General features: G+C 45.4%; 1 protein-coding gene across 1 annotated transcript in view; it reads right to left on the bottom strand.

Moving 5' to 3' along the window:
• The window catches only part of FMR1 (FMRP translational regulator 1), a 58,868-nt gene that overhangs the window by 8,924 nt on the left and 33,788 nt on the right, over nucleotides 1-16,156 (bottom strand). Inside the window, exons 5-10 of the mRNA XM_040442482.1 lie at nucleotides 15,848-15,919; nucleotides 15,543-15,691; nucleotides 12,817-12,910; nucleotides 10,206-10,322; nucleotides 9,451-9,621; nucleotides 9,288-9,366 (exon numbers count right to left, since the gene is read on the bottom strand). Of these exons, the coding sequence (XP_040298416.1) occupies nucleotides 9,288-9,366; nucleotides 9,451-9,621; nucleotides 10,206-10,322; nucleotides 12,817-12,910; nucleotides 15,543-15,691; nucleotides 15,848-15,919 (682 nt within the window). The remainder of the gene's footprint in view (nucleotides 1-9,287; nucleotides 9,367-9,450; nucleotides 9,622-10,205; nucleotides 10,323-12,816; nucleotides 12,911-15,542; nucleotides 15,692-15,847; nucleotides 15,920-16,156) is intronic.

Genomic DNA, 16,156 nt, shown 5'->3' on the forward strand with positions numbered 1-16,156 from the left:
ATTGCATCCGCAAGCAACTGCGGGTGCGATGCGTTTTTCACTGATGGTTGCTAAGAGATGTTGTTTGTAAACCTTCCGTTTTTTATCACGCGCGTGAAAAACGCATCAAAACGCATTGCACCCGCGCGGAAAAAACTGAACAACTGAACACAATCGCAGACAAAACTGACTGAACTTGATTGCAAAATGGTGCGAGTTTCACTGAACGCACCCTGAACGCATCCGGACCTAATCCGTCACGCTCGTGTGAAAGAGGCCTTAAACGGACAAGAATAGGACATGTTCTATATTTTTTTGCGGGGCTACGGAACGGACCCATTGAAATGAACGGGTCCGCATTCTATCTGCAAAAAAAAACTGAATGGACATGGAAACAAACAACGTTCGTGTGCATGTAGCTTAAATCCTTCAGGGAGCTGCAGCCCCTATCTCTCAACTCCTGACTACTCATACTCATGTAAGCCAGGGCTCGACAAATCCCAGGCGCCAGGTCGCCATGGCGACCAGGAATTTAGTCCTGGCGCTTGGGTATTTGTCAGCCCGTTTTCAAAGGTGCCCGGGCGATGGGTGCGGAGCTGCCGTTCTGTCCGGAGGCAGCACCGTGTGAAACAGCTCCGTCACAGCACACAATAGCAGAGACGCCGGCAGCAGGGAGGGGAGGGGCTCGGGAGGAGTGTAATCTGATCCTAGAGTGGAAGCTGCTTCTGCTAGCCCCTCCCCTCCCCGCCCACCAACCAATCAGAGCTGAGGCAATGCAAGGACTAGCAGCCGAGTCACTGACACAAGTACAGGGAATCGAATGAGTCACAGGTTAAGAATCTAAAGATCCGACTCAGTTAGTGACTCATTCGATTCTTTGAGTTAAAAGAACAGTCAGTCAGACTCTAGAACAGGTTACACTGAGGCTGTGGCTGATGCTTTTGCAGCAGTGATAAGATTAAGGGACAGGAGCAGAGAGATAAGAGAAGGGACAGGACACAGTTTAGATTACAGTTTGAATTAACCCTTTAGGATCAAATTGGCTTCTCAAGGAGATCTATATGTTAAAGGCATCCCTTCTTCTGTCTCATTCAGTAGCTATAGAACTAAGGCTACTTTCACACTTGCGGCAGGACGGATCAGGCAGGCTGTTCACCCTGTCATATCCGTCCTTCCGCTGTTTCGCCGGACCGCAGCTCTGTCCCCATTGACTATAATGGGGGCAGAGCTCCGGCGCAGCACGGCAGTGCATGGTGAAAGGCCGCCGGACTAAAAGTACTGCATGTCCAACTTTAGTCCGGCGGCCTCTCACCGCGAACTGCGCCGGAGCTCCGCCCCCGTCCGCATTATAGTCAATAGGGTCCGGGGACGGAGCAGCGGTATATGTAACATGGTATACAGCATTATTGGGGGGGCTCTATGGAGAAGTGGGGGGGGGGGGGGGCACTATGGGGGCACCTACTAGGGGCTTTATGATGCGGCTCCGCCTGGCTCCTAACTTTTTTAGCTGGCTCCTAGATTCCAAGGAAATTTGTCAAGCCCTGATGTAAGCCATATTCTTATCAGCAAAAAAATAAATAAAAAATCTACAAAAATTTTGCTATGAGTGTTATAAGGCGTTCAAAGATAAGGGCTACAGATAGAGCCGTCAGATCCTTGACGGACTCAGCATCAGGCAGAGTGCAATACTCTATTGATGCACTGAAACTGAAAGCTGGAGGGGAAAAACTGCTGGAAATTTTTAACAGGGACCATATCAAAAAAATTTTGCTCAAAATTAGTAAAATGTAAATGATAAAAAACTGCCTCAAAAGGTGTCCATAGCCTTTAACCTCTTAAGGACACATGACGTACCGGTACGTCATGTATGGTTCCGATCAATGCCGCCTGGCGGGCGGTGATCGGAACCCGGTGCCTGCTCAAATCATTGAGCAGGCACCTAGGCTAAATGCGCCGGGGGGTCCTGTGACCCCCCCCATGTCGGCGATCGCAGAAAACCACAGGTCAATTCAGACCTGCGGTTTTCTGCGTTTCCGGGTTATTCGGGTCTCTGAAGACCCGATAACCCGGAACAGGATGGTGATGGTGGTGTGATTTCACCCCTCCAATCACCATCCAGCGATCCTGAGTGGTGATGGTGACTTCACCTCTCAGGATCGCCTCTGATTGGTCTGTGGGCGGGGCGGCGGCAGATTTAAAAGATGCAGGCGCTCCTCTCCTCCTCCTGCCTGCACGTGTTGTCCATCGGTGCCAGCATCACCCCATCTGTGTCCCCCAGGACCCGATCTGTGCCCCAGCACCCCCCATCTGAACTTCAGGTACATAGGGAAAGCATAGGGAAAGTTTGGGTTACGCAGGAAAAAGAAAAAGGGAAAGTTAGTTTGTTCAACTTTGATTGCATCACCCCCCAGGGGTGCTGCCGCTTGCCCCCCCACACTTTTTTGGGGTGCAGGATTTTTATAAATTTTTTTTGTGTACGCCGACTGTGGCCGACACTCTTAGCGTCCGGCCACTGTTAACGAATCGCACACCCCACCGCTGATCAACTTCGGACAGTTGATCAGCGGTTTTGAATAATTGTTTTCACATTTTTTGGCCTTTTTTAGTTTTTTTTTTCTGTTAGTTTTAGGGTGAGTTTGTGAACACCCGTGCCCCCACACACACGCATACAAAATAAAGAGTTACACACACGCACATACACACGCGGACACACACTCCCCTATGGCCCGCCGGACGTTCTCGGCCGAGGAGGCATACGCCCAGCTTGCCTCTGACTCTGAGAGTCCCAGTGAGGACGAGGATGACCCCACATTCCTGTTGTCATCCGCGTCCTCCTCATCATCCAGCGATGATGATGAGCCCCCAAGGCGGCGGAGCAAGGGGACCACCATGTTAGGGACCCTGTGGCCCAGCCTAGTACGAGCAGCTTTGGGGCTCGTACTAGTTTTCCGGCCCACCAGTTAAATCCACCGGAGCACACTGTCGGTGAACTAGTCTGGTGTAGCCCAGAGCGATACGAGCCCGTGATTCCTGATTTTGTAGGCCAATCAGGAATCCAGATTTCCACAGTGGGCTACACTGAATATGACTTTTTTTGTCATTTTTTCAGTGACCCACTGGTAAATCTGATGGTGGAGCAGACGAACCTGTACGCCCAACAGTTCGTTGCTCCACACCCGGGCTCCTTTTTGGCCAGGCCTGGTGGCTGGACACCGGTCAGTGCAGCCGTAATGAGGACATTTTGGGGCCTCGTGCTGCATATGGGCCTGGTCAAGAAACCCAGCGTCAGGCATTACTGGAGTGGGGACATCCTATACCAGACCCCACTTTACAGTACGGCCATGACACGCTCCCGGTTTGAGGCCATCCGGAAATGTCTTCATTATTCCGATAATGCAGCATGTCCCCCCCCGTCCCCCGTCCCCCGGAGGTGATCCTGCCCATGACCGTCTGTATAAGATACGGCCGGTCATCGATCACTTTGGGGCCAAATTCATGGAGGCCTATGTACCTGGAAGGGAAGTCACGGTTGAGGAGTCTCTCATTGCGTTCAAGGGGAGACTCATTTTCCGCCAGTATGTGCCCTCCAAGCGGGCGAGGTATGGCGTGAAGCTATACAAAATTTGTGAGAGTACCTCAGGTTACACTTACAAATTTCGTATATACGAGGGGCGAGATTCCCGGATTCAACCCCCAGAATGTCCCCCCACTCTGGGTGTTAGCGGGAAACTTGTGTGGGACCTTATGCACCCACTGCTGGATAAGGGTTACCACCTGTACGTGGATAACTTTTATACCAGTATCCCCTTGTTCCAGTCCCTTGCCGCCAGATCCACGTCCGCTTGTGGGACCGTGCGGAAAAATCAACGCGGCCTCCCTGCCCCCCCCCCCCCCCTCCAGGTACCTATCCCCAGGGGTGAGACCCGTGCCCTTACCACTGGAAACCTGTTGCTGGTCAGGTATAAGGACAAGAGGGATGTCCTTATGCTGTCCACAATTCATGGTAACGGCATCACCCCTGTCCCTGTGCGAGGTACCGCGGCAACGGTCCTTAAGCCAGATTGTATCGTCGACTACAATCGGTATATGGGAGGAGTTGATCTCTCTGATCAAGTCCTCAAGCCATATAACGCCATGCGCAAAACCCGGGCATGGTACAAAAAAAGTTGCGGTCTACTTGGTACAGGTTGCCATGTACAACTTTTTTGTGCTGTCTCGAAGCGCTGGCAGCACAGGGACATTCCTTCAGTTCTATGAGGCAGTCCTCAAGGCCCTGATATTTTCGGACCGGGAAAGAGCAGCCCGGAGTACTGTAGGCGCCCGGATCGTCCCTGGCCAACACTTTCCAGGTGTGGTCCCCCATACTGGAAAGAAGGGACGAACCCAAAAACGGTGCAGAGTGTGTCACAGGAGGGGGATACAGAAGGACACCACAACTCAATGTGACCCGTGCCCCGATCATCCGGGCCTCTGCATTATTGGTTGCTTCAGGGAGTATCACACTTCCATGGAGTACTAAATTTATATCCCAATTTAGCACTGACATCAGATAAAAAAACTGGTTCTCAGACTTGAGACACCCAAAAAAACTAAAATAATTTATTAAAAGTAGACATATTAGGTATCGCCGCGTCGGTAATAATCTCCTCTATAAAAATACCCCATGACCTAACCCCCCAGATGAACATGGTCCAGAAAAAAAAAAAAAGGGCAAAAAAGGAATTTTTTTGTCACCTTACATAACAAAAAGTTTAATAGCAAGCGATCAAAAAGTCATATAGCCCCCAAAATAGTGCCAATAAAACCGTCCGCTCATCCCGCAAAAAATGAGCCCCCACATAAGAGAATGCCAAGAGTGTGCAAAGCAATAATGAAAGCAAAAGGTGGCTACTTTGAAGAACCTAGAATATGACATATTTTCAGTTGTTTCACACTTGTTTGTTATGTGTATAATTCCACATGTGTTAATTCATAGTTTTGATGCCTTCAGTGTGAATCTACAATTTTCATAGTCATGAAAATAAAGAAAACTCTTTGAATGAGAAGGTGTGTCCAAACTTTTGGTCTGTACTGTATGTAAAATAAGTTTTGAATACCTTGAGGGGTGTAGTTTCTTAGATGGGGTCACTTTTAGGGAGTTTCTCCTCTAGGGGTGCATCAGGGGGGCTTCAAATGGGACATGGTGTCAATAAACCAGTCCAACAAAATCTGCCTTCCAAAAACCAATCGGCGCACCTTTCACTCTACGCCCCGCTGTGTGGCCGTACAGTAGTTTACGGCCACATATTGGGTGTTTCTGTAAACGGCAGAGTCAGGGCAATAAAGATACAGTCTTGTTTGGCTGTTAACCCTTACTTTGTTAGTGGAAAAATGGGTTAAAATGGAAGATTAGACAAAAAAATGAAATTCTCAAATTTCATCCCCATTTGCCAATAACTCTTGTGCAACACCTAAAGGGTTAACAACGTATGTAAAGTTTTGAATACCTTGAGGGGTGTAGTTTCTTAGATGGGGTAATTTTTGGGTGGTTTCTATTATGTAAGCCTCGCAAAGTGACTTCAGACCTGAACTGGTCCCTAAAAATTGGGTTTTTGTAAATTACTGAAAAATTTCAAGATTTGCTTCTAAACTTCTAAGCCTTGTAACATCCCCAAAAAATAAAATATCATTCCCAAAATAATTCAAACATGAAGTAGACATATGGGGAATGTAAAGTCATCACAATTTTTGGGGGTATTACTATGTATTACAGAAGTAGAGAAACTGAAACTTTGAAATTTGCTAATTTTTCAAAATTTTTGGTAAATTAGGTATTATTATTTTTTTTTTTACTTCATTTTACCAGTGTCATGAAGTACAATATGTGACGAAAAAACAATCTCAGAATGGCCTGGATAAGTCAAAGCGTTTTAAAGTTATCAGCACTTAAAGAGGACCTTTCACTAGTTTAAAAACGAAAAACTAACTATATCAGTGGGCAGAGCGGCGCCCAGGGTTCCCCCTGCACTTACTAGGGGGACAACCCCAATACAAAAACTCTGCCCCGTACAAAAGAGGGAGCTGCACACACCGGAGCCTATACCGGGTGAACGGAGCGGCGCCCAGACCTACTAGTAAGTGCAGGGGGACCCCTGGGCGCCGATCTGCCCACTGATATAGTTTTTAAACTAGTGAAAGGTCCTCTTTAAAGTGACACTGGTCAGATTTGCAAAAAATGGCCTGGTCCTTAAGCTGAAATAAGGCTGTGTCCCTATGGGGTTAATTAACATGACAGACTATGTCTAGTTTTGGCAGCATGGCGGGAACCATGGTTTGGGACATGACAGGTTCCCTTTGAAATCAATTAGTTATGTTACAAGAAGTCTCAGCCAAAGGGGTAAAAAATGACTGAATACCTGATGGGAAACCTTAGTAAAGATGTGAATAAAGCCTTAAAAATGAACTGTAACACAGGAGTATGGTATACATGCAGAAGACTGCCACCCTGTGGCCAAAAAACCTCACTGACTGCTTGAGTTTTACTAACTGGTATGAAAAGCTATTATTTGCAGCAGTCTTATAATGTACCGGACGTTTGTCCATGTGCAGGAAAAAAATGCATGTCGTTATATAATATCAGAGCTCACTGCTATTAACTACTGTGGCCCTATACATTTGGAGCCTGGATCAAGGCACAGAATGCTGCGCCCACCATTGAATTGCTGCAGTCACACACACTCAGGGGCATAACGATCGTGGTCGCAGAGGGCGAGACCATGACCGGGCCCGGCGGGAGGGGGCTGGGGCCGCAGCTCCGCAAGTGCTTTTAATGGCCAGACCCATACAAACCCTAACCCACCCACAGAGAGCGTATGAAGGGATTGCGCAGCTTCTGCCACAGCCGGCAGCACGCGAGTACAGACCGACAGACGGAGCGGAACAGAGTAGGTAATTATGATTTTTTTTTTTTATGCATGTCCACACCAGCTTCATACTGGGGGGAGAGGGTGCACCTGGCAGTGGCGACATATAATTAACTACCTAACCCTGGATTCAGAAAGGGGGGTCATATGAGGGGAGGGCAGGGCGGGGCACTGGAAGTCTGGCAGCAAATCATTCATTACTCAGGGTGCAAAAAAATTTAATATATAAATTGAGAGAGGGTGCAAAAAAAAATATACACTGCTCAAAAAAATAAAGGGAACACTTAAACAACACAATGTAACTCCAAGTCAATCACACTTCTGTGAAATCAAACTGTCCACTTAGGAAGCAACACTGAGTGACAATCAATTTCACATGCTGTTGTGCAAATAGGATAGACAACAGGTGGAAATTATAGGCAATTAGCAAGACACCCCCAATAAAGGAGTGGTTCTGCAGGTGGTGACCACAGACCACTTCTCAGTTCCTATGCTTCCTGGCTGATGTTTTGGTCACTTTTGAATGCTGGCAGTGCTTTCACTCTAGTGGTAGCATGAGATGGAGTCTACAACCCACACAAGTGGCTCAGGTAGTGCAGCTTATCCAGGATGGCACATCAATGCGAGCTGTGGCAAGAAGGTTTGCTGTGTCTGTCAGCGTAGTGTCCAGAGCATGGAGGCGCTACCAAGAGACAGGCCAGTACATCAGGAGACGTGGAGGAGGCCGTAGGAGGGCAACAACCCAGCAGCAGGACCGCTACCTCCGCCTTTGTGCAAGGAGGAACAGGAGGAGCACTGCCAGAGCCCTGCAAAATGACCTCCAGCAGGCCATAAATGTGCATGTGTCTGCTCAAACGGTCAGAAACAGACTTCATGAGGGTGATATGAGGGCCCGACGTCCACAGGTGGAGGTTGTGCTTACAGCCCAACACTGTGCAGGACGTTTGGCATTTGCCAGAGAACACCAAGATTGGCAAATTCGCCACTGGCGCCCTGTGCTCTTCACAGATAAAAGCAGGTTCACACTGAGCACATGTGACAGACATGACAGAGTCTGGAGACGCCGTGGAGAACGTTCTGCTGCCTGCAACATCCTTCAGCATGACCGGTTTGGCATTGGGTCAGTAATGGTGTGGGGTGGCATTTCTTTGGAGGGCCGCACAGCCCTCCATGTGCTCGCCAGAGGTAGCCTGACTGCCATTAGGTACTGAGATGAGATCCTCAGACCCCTTGTGAGACCATATGCTGGTGCGGTTGGCCCTGGGTTCCTCCTAATGCAAGACAATGCTAGACCTCATGTGGCTGGAGTGTGTCAGCAGTTCCTGCAAGACGAAGGCATTGATGCTATGGACTGGCCCGCCCGTTCCCCAGACCTGAATCCAATTGAGCACATCTGGGACATCATGTCTCGCTCTATCCACCAACGTCACGTTGCACCACAGACTGTCCAGGAGTTGGCAGATGCTTTAGTCCAGGTCTGGGAGGAGATCCCTCAGGAGATCGTCCGCCACCTCATCAGGAGCATGCACAGGTGTTGTAGGGAGGTCATACAGGCACGTGGAGGCCACACACACTACTGAACCATTTTGACTTGTTTTAAGGACATTACATCAAAGTTGGATCAGCCTGTAGTGTGTTTCTCCACTTTAATTTAGAGTGTGACTCCAAATCCAGACCTCCATGGGTTGAAAAATGTGATTTCCATTTTTTAATTTTTGTGTGATTTTGTTGTCAGCACATTCAACTTTGTAAAGAACAAAGTATTTCAGAAGAATATTTAATTAACTCAGATCTAGGATGTGTTATTTTTGTGTTCCCTTTATTTTTTTGAGCAGTGTATATACATAAATAGAAACATAGAATGTGTCGGCAGATAAGAACCATTTGGCCCATTCAGTCTGCCCAATATATCTGATTACTATGGATAGCCACCGGCCCTATCTTATATGAAGGATAGCCTTATGCCTATCCCATGCATGCTTAAACTCCTCCATTGTATTTGCAGCTACCACTTCTGCAGGAAGGCTACTCCATGCATCCACTACTCTCTCAGTAAAGTAATACTTCCTGATATTACTTTTAAACCTTTGCCCCTCTAATTTAAAACTATGTCCTCTTGTAGCAGTTTTTCTTCTTTTAAATATTCTCTCCTCTTTTACCTTGTTGATTCCCTTTATGTATTTAAAAGTTTATATCATATCCCCCTCATTGAGAGAGGGGGGCAAAAAATGAAATATACACATTTAGAGAGGGCAAAAAATTAAATATATACAGTGAGAGAGGGGGGCAAAAAGGGAAAAAAGGGGGTGGGGAACCCCAATCCAAAGTTTGACCTGGGGCCCATAGAGCTCTAGTTACGCCACTGCACACACTATGTGCACAATAATCCAAGATACACAAACTTACCGACTAAATTTCGAGGAACTTGAATTACATCTTCAGCAAATTCTAGGTATGTCCTTGCTTTCTTTACAGCGTCTTGGTCCTATACAAGTGAATCATTTGGAAATTTATATAAATCAAAGTCAGAACAATTTACACAGTGCATTTCCAGGCGTTCAACACTTACCTCACCATAAATATGAAATGTACATGTGTCTTCATCTAAATCAATAGCTGTCACCCCTGGAACTTTCCTAGCCTGTTGTATATTTGCACCGTGAGTGCCGATGGCTAAACCCATCAGATCTTCTCGTACAACAAATTGCTCGTGGAATCTGGATGCTAGCTGCCGTGAGCTCTGCAAAAAAATACACAAATACTTCAGGTATTCCTCCCGATTACAGCAAGCAGGGAAGAACATTCCATGCCGGGTCATTAACCACCTAACTGGATCACACTGACATAATGCTGCCAGTGTTATCCAATACATTCCAGTACTGTAAGGGTTCCATAGCATCATAAATCAATACAATGGTATGCGACTCCGGCAGTGCTGGGAGGTCAGGACGGGAGCTGCCGCATACTCACGCTGCGAGTCCGATGTGTGGAATTTGTTAGTCTGAAACGGGCCTTACATACCTACTACCAGGCCCCGTCAATCAACAGTTTGAGAAAGCGGCTGGGCAGTGAATGGATTAGAGTTACTACACAATGAGAGCAATGGTGCCACCTTCACTTCACTAAAGGCATCATTTGCATAATTTTTTTAAAAAGCAGATTTTTATCCGTCAAGGAGCCACGGGTTTGGAATCGGATCAAAACTATGCTTGGGTTCATATCAATGCTGCTTTTGAGACTCCCTTTAAAAAAACCTTACAATGCCACAGTATATCCTGCAGGCAAGAATGGCTGCATGGAAAAAGGACAATAAAATCTACATACTTCAAGTTGCTTGCTGGCTTCTTCATTCCTCAACATCAAAGACAATTTTGTCCGGAGGCTTCGGAAATGCATGTCGCTCAACATGTTTGCCCTTTTTATGGTAACTTCATTCACAGACTGTAAAGAGATAAAAAGTGACATTTATACAAAACATCTTAAAGGGGATTTCCACTCTCCTCAGAATAGGTCACCAATCGCAGCTCATGGGGGCTGAAACCCGGCACCCCCACCAATCAGCTGTTTAGGGCAGCTACTTGAACTCTGTAGTATTCCAGCAAGGGCACCACACGGTGAACAGAGCCATCAGCTTCCTGCTGCCCAAAACAGCTTACCGATTGGGGTGGCCAAGTATCGGACCCCACTGATCTGTTACCGATGACCTATCCAGTGGATAGATCATCAAAATCTAAGTCCCAGAAAACCCCATTAACGTGAAATAATAAAGGAATGGCCATAAGACTAGATGTTCAAGATGTGTTATTAGATGGGGAATAAATGAAGCTATTAAAACAGGCGTGTCAGGAGAGGCGACAGGTCCTCTTTAAGCAATTGTACCGCTGCACCTACAGGGTACGAAATTACTGTTCTACTTGGTGGCAGCCACATGCAACCAAAAACCTACCCCATCACGAAGCGGGTGTGTTACTTTGATTGACAGATTAATGGCTGCAGAATTCTGCCTGTAATACTACAGTTTTACCTACAGAACTGTGCGGCCATCAACATGACTGTGAACCGTCAAGTTTTCCGGATAAAACTGCGGTATACTTTGGAAACTGGTGCGGAGTGGTATGTATTATTTCGTTGCTCTATGGTCTGCTACATAGGCCAATCACCCTTCTAATAGGGCGGTAATAGTCCTAAAAGCGGATTCTCACTTTACATGCAGAGTCTCTCCTATGTTTAACATTGCTGACTCATCTTACAGTTATCTCTCTCCTAATAAGTGGTCATTTAGATTTATAATTGTTTAGGAATTTGTTCTCTTAAAGGGGTCCTCCGGGAATAAAAAATATGAAAATCCTTATCACTCCTGTCCTAATCACTCAGAAGGACAAATTACTTCAGAACACTGAGCTAAAGAGCTGCCTCATCCTCCTCTCTGCTCTGCTTGTCAGGGATTATGATGCTGACTACAGCTGATAAAATCTTCAGCTGAATCTCTGTGGGAACGGTGTTCATGAGGAGACATAAAGTACAGAGAGGACGGACAGGACAGACTGTGGTAATCTGGGGCTGTGGTAATAGAGACTGCATACAAGTGCTGCTGCTCATCAGCCACATCCCCACCTCCTCCTTGTACTTCATGTCTCCTCTTGAACTCCATTCCTACAGAGATTCAGCTGAAAATCATATTAAACTGTATTCAGCATCATAATCCCTGACGAGCAGAGCAGAGAGGAGGAGGATGAGGCAGCTCCTTAGCGGAGTATTCTGAAGTAACTTGTTCTCCTGTGTAATTAGGACAGGTTTTGTGTGTAGTAATAGGGACGACAGCCATTTTATTTCCCCTGATTGCTTCCTAGACAAAACGAGCCATTATTAGTAATGAAAGGTATTTGGATATATATTTATAATTAAGTAATATTTAAGTAATTTCACTTTCTTAATTCCCAGAGAACCCCTTTAACCAGTAAGGCGAGGACTCCTTCATACCACGGTTTGAGCATGCACATTTGGAGCGGCCGTTCTGAGCATCATTGATCGGAGCTGGTGACGAGAGTCGGACTCACTGGGGTAACACGAATGTCGGGATGAGCATGTTGAGATCCTGTGCCCTCAGATTACTCTTGTTCTGCACCTGATGTAACTATGTGTCACTGATTATTATGTACGCTTTTATTACTCTAGTGGCATTTACTAACTTGACTGTATAAACCTGTTTCTCCTCCACACCTTTGACACATTAATGAACGATGGATTTTTATTGATAGAGATCATCACACTGCCCTCATACTCTGTATGGCACTATTACACTTGCTTGAGAAAGGGTCCTGTGAGTTAGAAGGTGGCGATGCGTGAATAAATGGATCATCTTTCACCTCCTTCTTTGGTTCTACATTTTGGGACCTTAGATCAAGTATTCACAGTGTGAAGACTTTATCTATCTAATACTTCACCCCACAGTGCAGCTGGTTTTATATACTCGCAGCCATGGGTTCTCTTAATTATTCCCTGGGCTACCAGTATAAGACAGCCAGCCCCCGATATTACAATGCTGCCACTGACAGAAACAAAAGGAGCCCCTATCCCCTTGATCATCCTCCTTTGCTGCCATACTCAGCACTGGTTACAACTTCTAATAGGTTAAATGGCCCAGATCAATGTGTCATCAGAGTGGCAGTCAGAGTTGCTGTGCCTGCATGATTAACTTAATGCATAATTTCGTCATAAGGTGCGCAGTTCCTAGGAACGTTTACCAATATATACATTAAAGTGGTATTCCAGTATAGAAAACTTCGATTTTACTCAAGTGTTACATACGGACATATATATTCCCCAAAACACAATTACAGGAATAAGAGGATACCAAACACTGCAATAAGCAGAAAACAAGTCACAATTCTAAAATGAAAAGTATATTTTTTGGAAGGATAACTGCGATGCTTACCAAGATGACGAGCTGGCCATTTTCTGAATCATATGTTACAGAAAACGCCCCGACTGCCTTTTTGAAGTCTTTGTGAGCAGATTCTTTTGCGCACCTAAAATCAGGAAAAACATAATAAAATGCCAAATGGTATCTCCGGACATTGTGCTAGGTGAATGGTTATTACGACTGTCTAACAGGGGCATTGCATATTAGACTAACAACCACCAAGACACTGCCATGGCACTCATAAGAGCAGTCAGCGTCTAAAGAAAAATACCTCATACGAGTGTGGCACCTAACACTTTTAGGCGTACATCCATGACGTAAACCAAACCGCTGTTATACTTCAATTCATTGCTTTGGCTGCACTTGACTAAAAACGTACCGTACAGACTTTCCAAGATACTACACGCGCCAGTTTGGCCATGGGAATGTAAAGTATTTAGTTACATAATTAAGAGCATCACATACAAACTAGCTTAATAAAAAAAAAAAGTACACCAGATAACCATGTCCTAGACAATTTGGTAAGGGTATGATCACACCAGAACAAGACCGTGCCACAATTTAGTACCGCGTGGTCGTAAAAGTCACAGCGGGCACTAACTAAACTAATTAGGAATGCACTGCTTAGTCGGACTGTATTGTTAACGGCAGCGCTGCACCCGCAATACTATGCCGCCAAAAACAATACAGACGGACTAAACAGTGCGGTTCTAATTAGTTTAACTTGAGCCCAATACGGCTTTTACGGATCTGCAATAATGGACTGTAGCGCAACCGCTACACAACCGTACTGTGTGGTCTTACACCAATCGTGTAAATTAGATTCAGCTCAAGGAGCAATTGTTCCTCATTTAGAACTCACAGCCAGTTCAGATTCCCTCCTCATTTTATGTGACTTTACACAATTCTATTCCCTTAGAGGGTTCTCAAACCAATAACCTCTTTGTGACCTAGACTGAAAACGTGTGTTACAGTAAGATGTTAGATCCCGCTTGCCAATGTGCATTTTTTACTTCCTGGCACCGCAGGTGCTGTGAATACACCCACAAGATCAGAGCAGGAGCAGGGCTGTAATACAGAGCACTGCTCCTGCCTGGATAGGCGATAACTCTGATCCTGGCAGTTTAACCCCTTAGATGCCGCAGTCAATAGCGACCACGGCATTTAAGGGATGGGGCTCCCACTGTCAAGCCATAGCCCTCTGCAACATCATCACAAAGTGCCAATGCTTGTTATTATGGCAGCCAGGGACGTAAGAAAGGCCCCCAGGTCTGCCGTGCACATATGTCTATTAGACACTGCAAGAGGCAGTGTCTAATAGGCTGCAATACAGAAATATTTCAGTGAATTATAGAAGTGATCAAGTCCCCTAGTGTTCAAGTACACTATTAGAACTGTAAACAAATAAAAAGCAAAAACTTAAAAGTATTAAAAAAAAAAAAAAGAAAACCTTAACAAATAAATATGTGAAAATTTAAAAACACATAGCCAATATCGCTTTTTCGGCAACATCCTGAACTATTAAAATTGTCACGTTATTTAACCTACCGGTACATGGTGAACAAAAACAATGCCAGAACTGCTGTTTTTGAGGTATCTTCCCACCCCAAAGATGGCCTCTCACAGCCGTGAGAAAAAATAAATAAATTATGTATACTCCAAAATGGTGCCATTTAAAAATATAACTCGGCCCACAAAAAACAAGCCCTCATACTGGTACATTGTCGGAAATTAGAAAAAGTTATGGCTCTTGCAATACAAGGATAAAAAAAATATATGTCTTTAAGGCCCGAAATAGGTAGGCTGTTAAAGGGGTTAGACCATCTAGGGCATTGATTGCATAACGCTAGGATATACCATTAAGGTCTCAGATGGGCCAAACCCTTTAAGGGGTACTCCCAACCTGGACATTTATGGCAGATCCATCTCATAGACGCGGGACCCACCTCTAGAGCTTGTGGAGGCTCGACCTGCCTGTTGAGGTGGTCACCGCATCCAGGTGGTGATTGAATGGGGAGGTGGTCATCCACGTGACTTCATTCACTTCAGTGGGAGCCATGGAAGCAGTCAAGCAGTCGCGCTCTCTGTTTCCAAGCCCCCATAGTCCACATGCCCACGGTGTGTAATACAGTACCAGCAAATTACATGACATTTTCAAAATCTCATTTACAAGGTGTGGACATTTTCTGTGCAGAAATTGACCTACGGTGTGGATTCTGAAATCTGCAGCATGTCAACCATTTGTGGAGACCCAAAATCTGCGTGCAACACATGCAAGATTTGGTGCTTAGATGCAACAAAATCCGCACGGAAAAGCCACATAGAAGTAAATCCAGAAAATCGTGCACATGTGTAACCAATTCTCTTTTCTTTCTCCACCTGGAAGCTGCGACCGAATCACTAGGTGGGTCAGCAGAACCCAGCTCTCCGTAGGGTCCCATTAAATTAAACGATAGGATCGCTAGGACATAACATCGGTTAAGTTTTGATTGCTGGGAACCCCATAATCCCTACAACAGAGCAGCTGCAGCACCTCCTAATTTTGGGAATGCAGAGAAAGGGCTTTTGCCTTAGTGATGGTTAAGGAGTGCCAGCAGTCGGACACCCATAGATCGGTGTGGCATAATGCAGCGGCACGTTCTGCGGTGGGAAACAATTCTAATAGGTAAATGTAAAATGAATAGTATTTTCTAAAGGCAGTCAGTTGAATAATTCTGCTTTATTTGTAGTAAACTCACATTTGCCGCAAATCTTCAGGAACGTCCAGCTTCACTTTGTGGAAGGAGTTTTTCGTCGCCGGCTTGTTGGGGTTTACAGAGCGCAGTCTTTCTATGGTGACAATCTCATTATAGGTGGCATCACAAGCCGCATATTCTATTACGTAAAACTAGGCAGGAAGAGAAACAATCATGTAAGTCACTTGACATTAAAATCATGACTCCTTTTGGCCAGAATTTTCCACCCAGTGGAGCGAAACGCCCCCGTTTTCAATCACAAGCTATAACAAAATGAGACCAAAAAAAAATTGTAGACATATTCCTACCTCACCCTTTATCATTCTAACTTTAGCAAGCCACCAGCAGCATGGCTCTTTCTCATTTGCTCTGGAATAAACCTGGAAAACACATTGAAGTCACATTAAAGACCATTGCTTTAAAAATGGAGAATTATATGAAATTTGGTCAACACATCACATCTCAAGTGTAGACTCTTGACTCTTATAAAACTGAAAAGTCTTTGTGGAAACAAAGGATCAAATATTCTGTACTTTTCCACAAAAAGATATGTAAAGTAACAATCAGAGCCTCCATTATGTACAACACAAGATCGAACAGAAAAAAACTCCAAGCTC

Source organism: Bufo bufo, chromosome 8, assembly GCF_905171765.1.
Source record: "Bufo bufo chromosome 8, aBufBuf1.1, whole genome shotgun sequence".
Classification (NCBI taxonomy): Eukaryota; Metazoa; Chordata; class Amphibia; order Anura; family Bufonidae; genus Bufo; species Bufo bufo.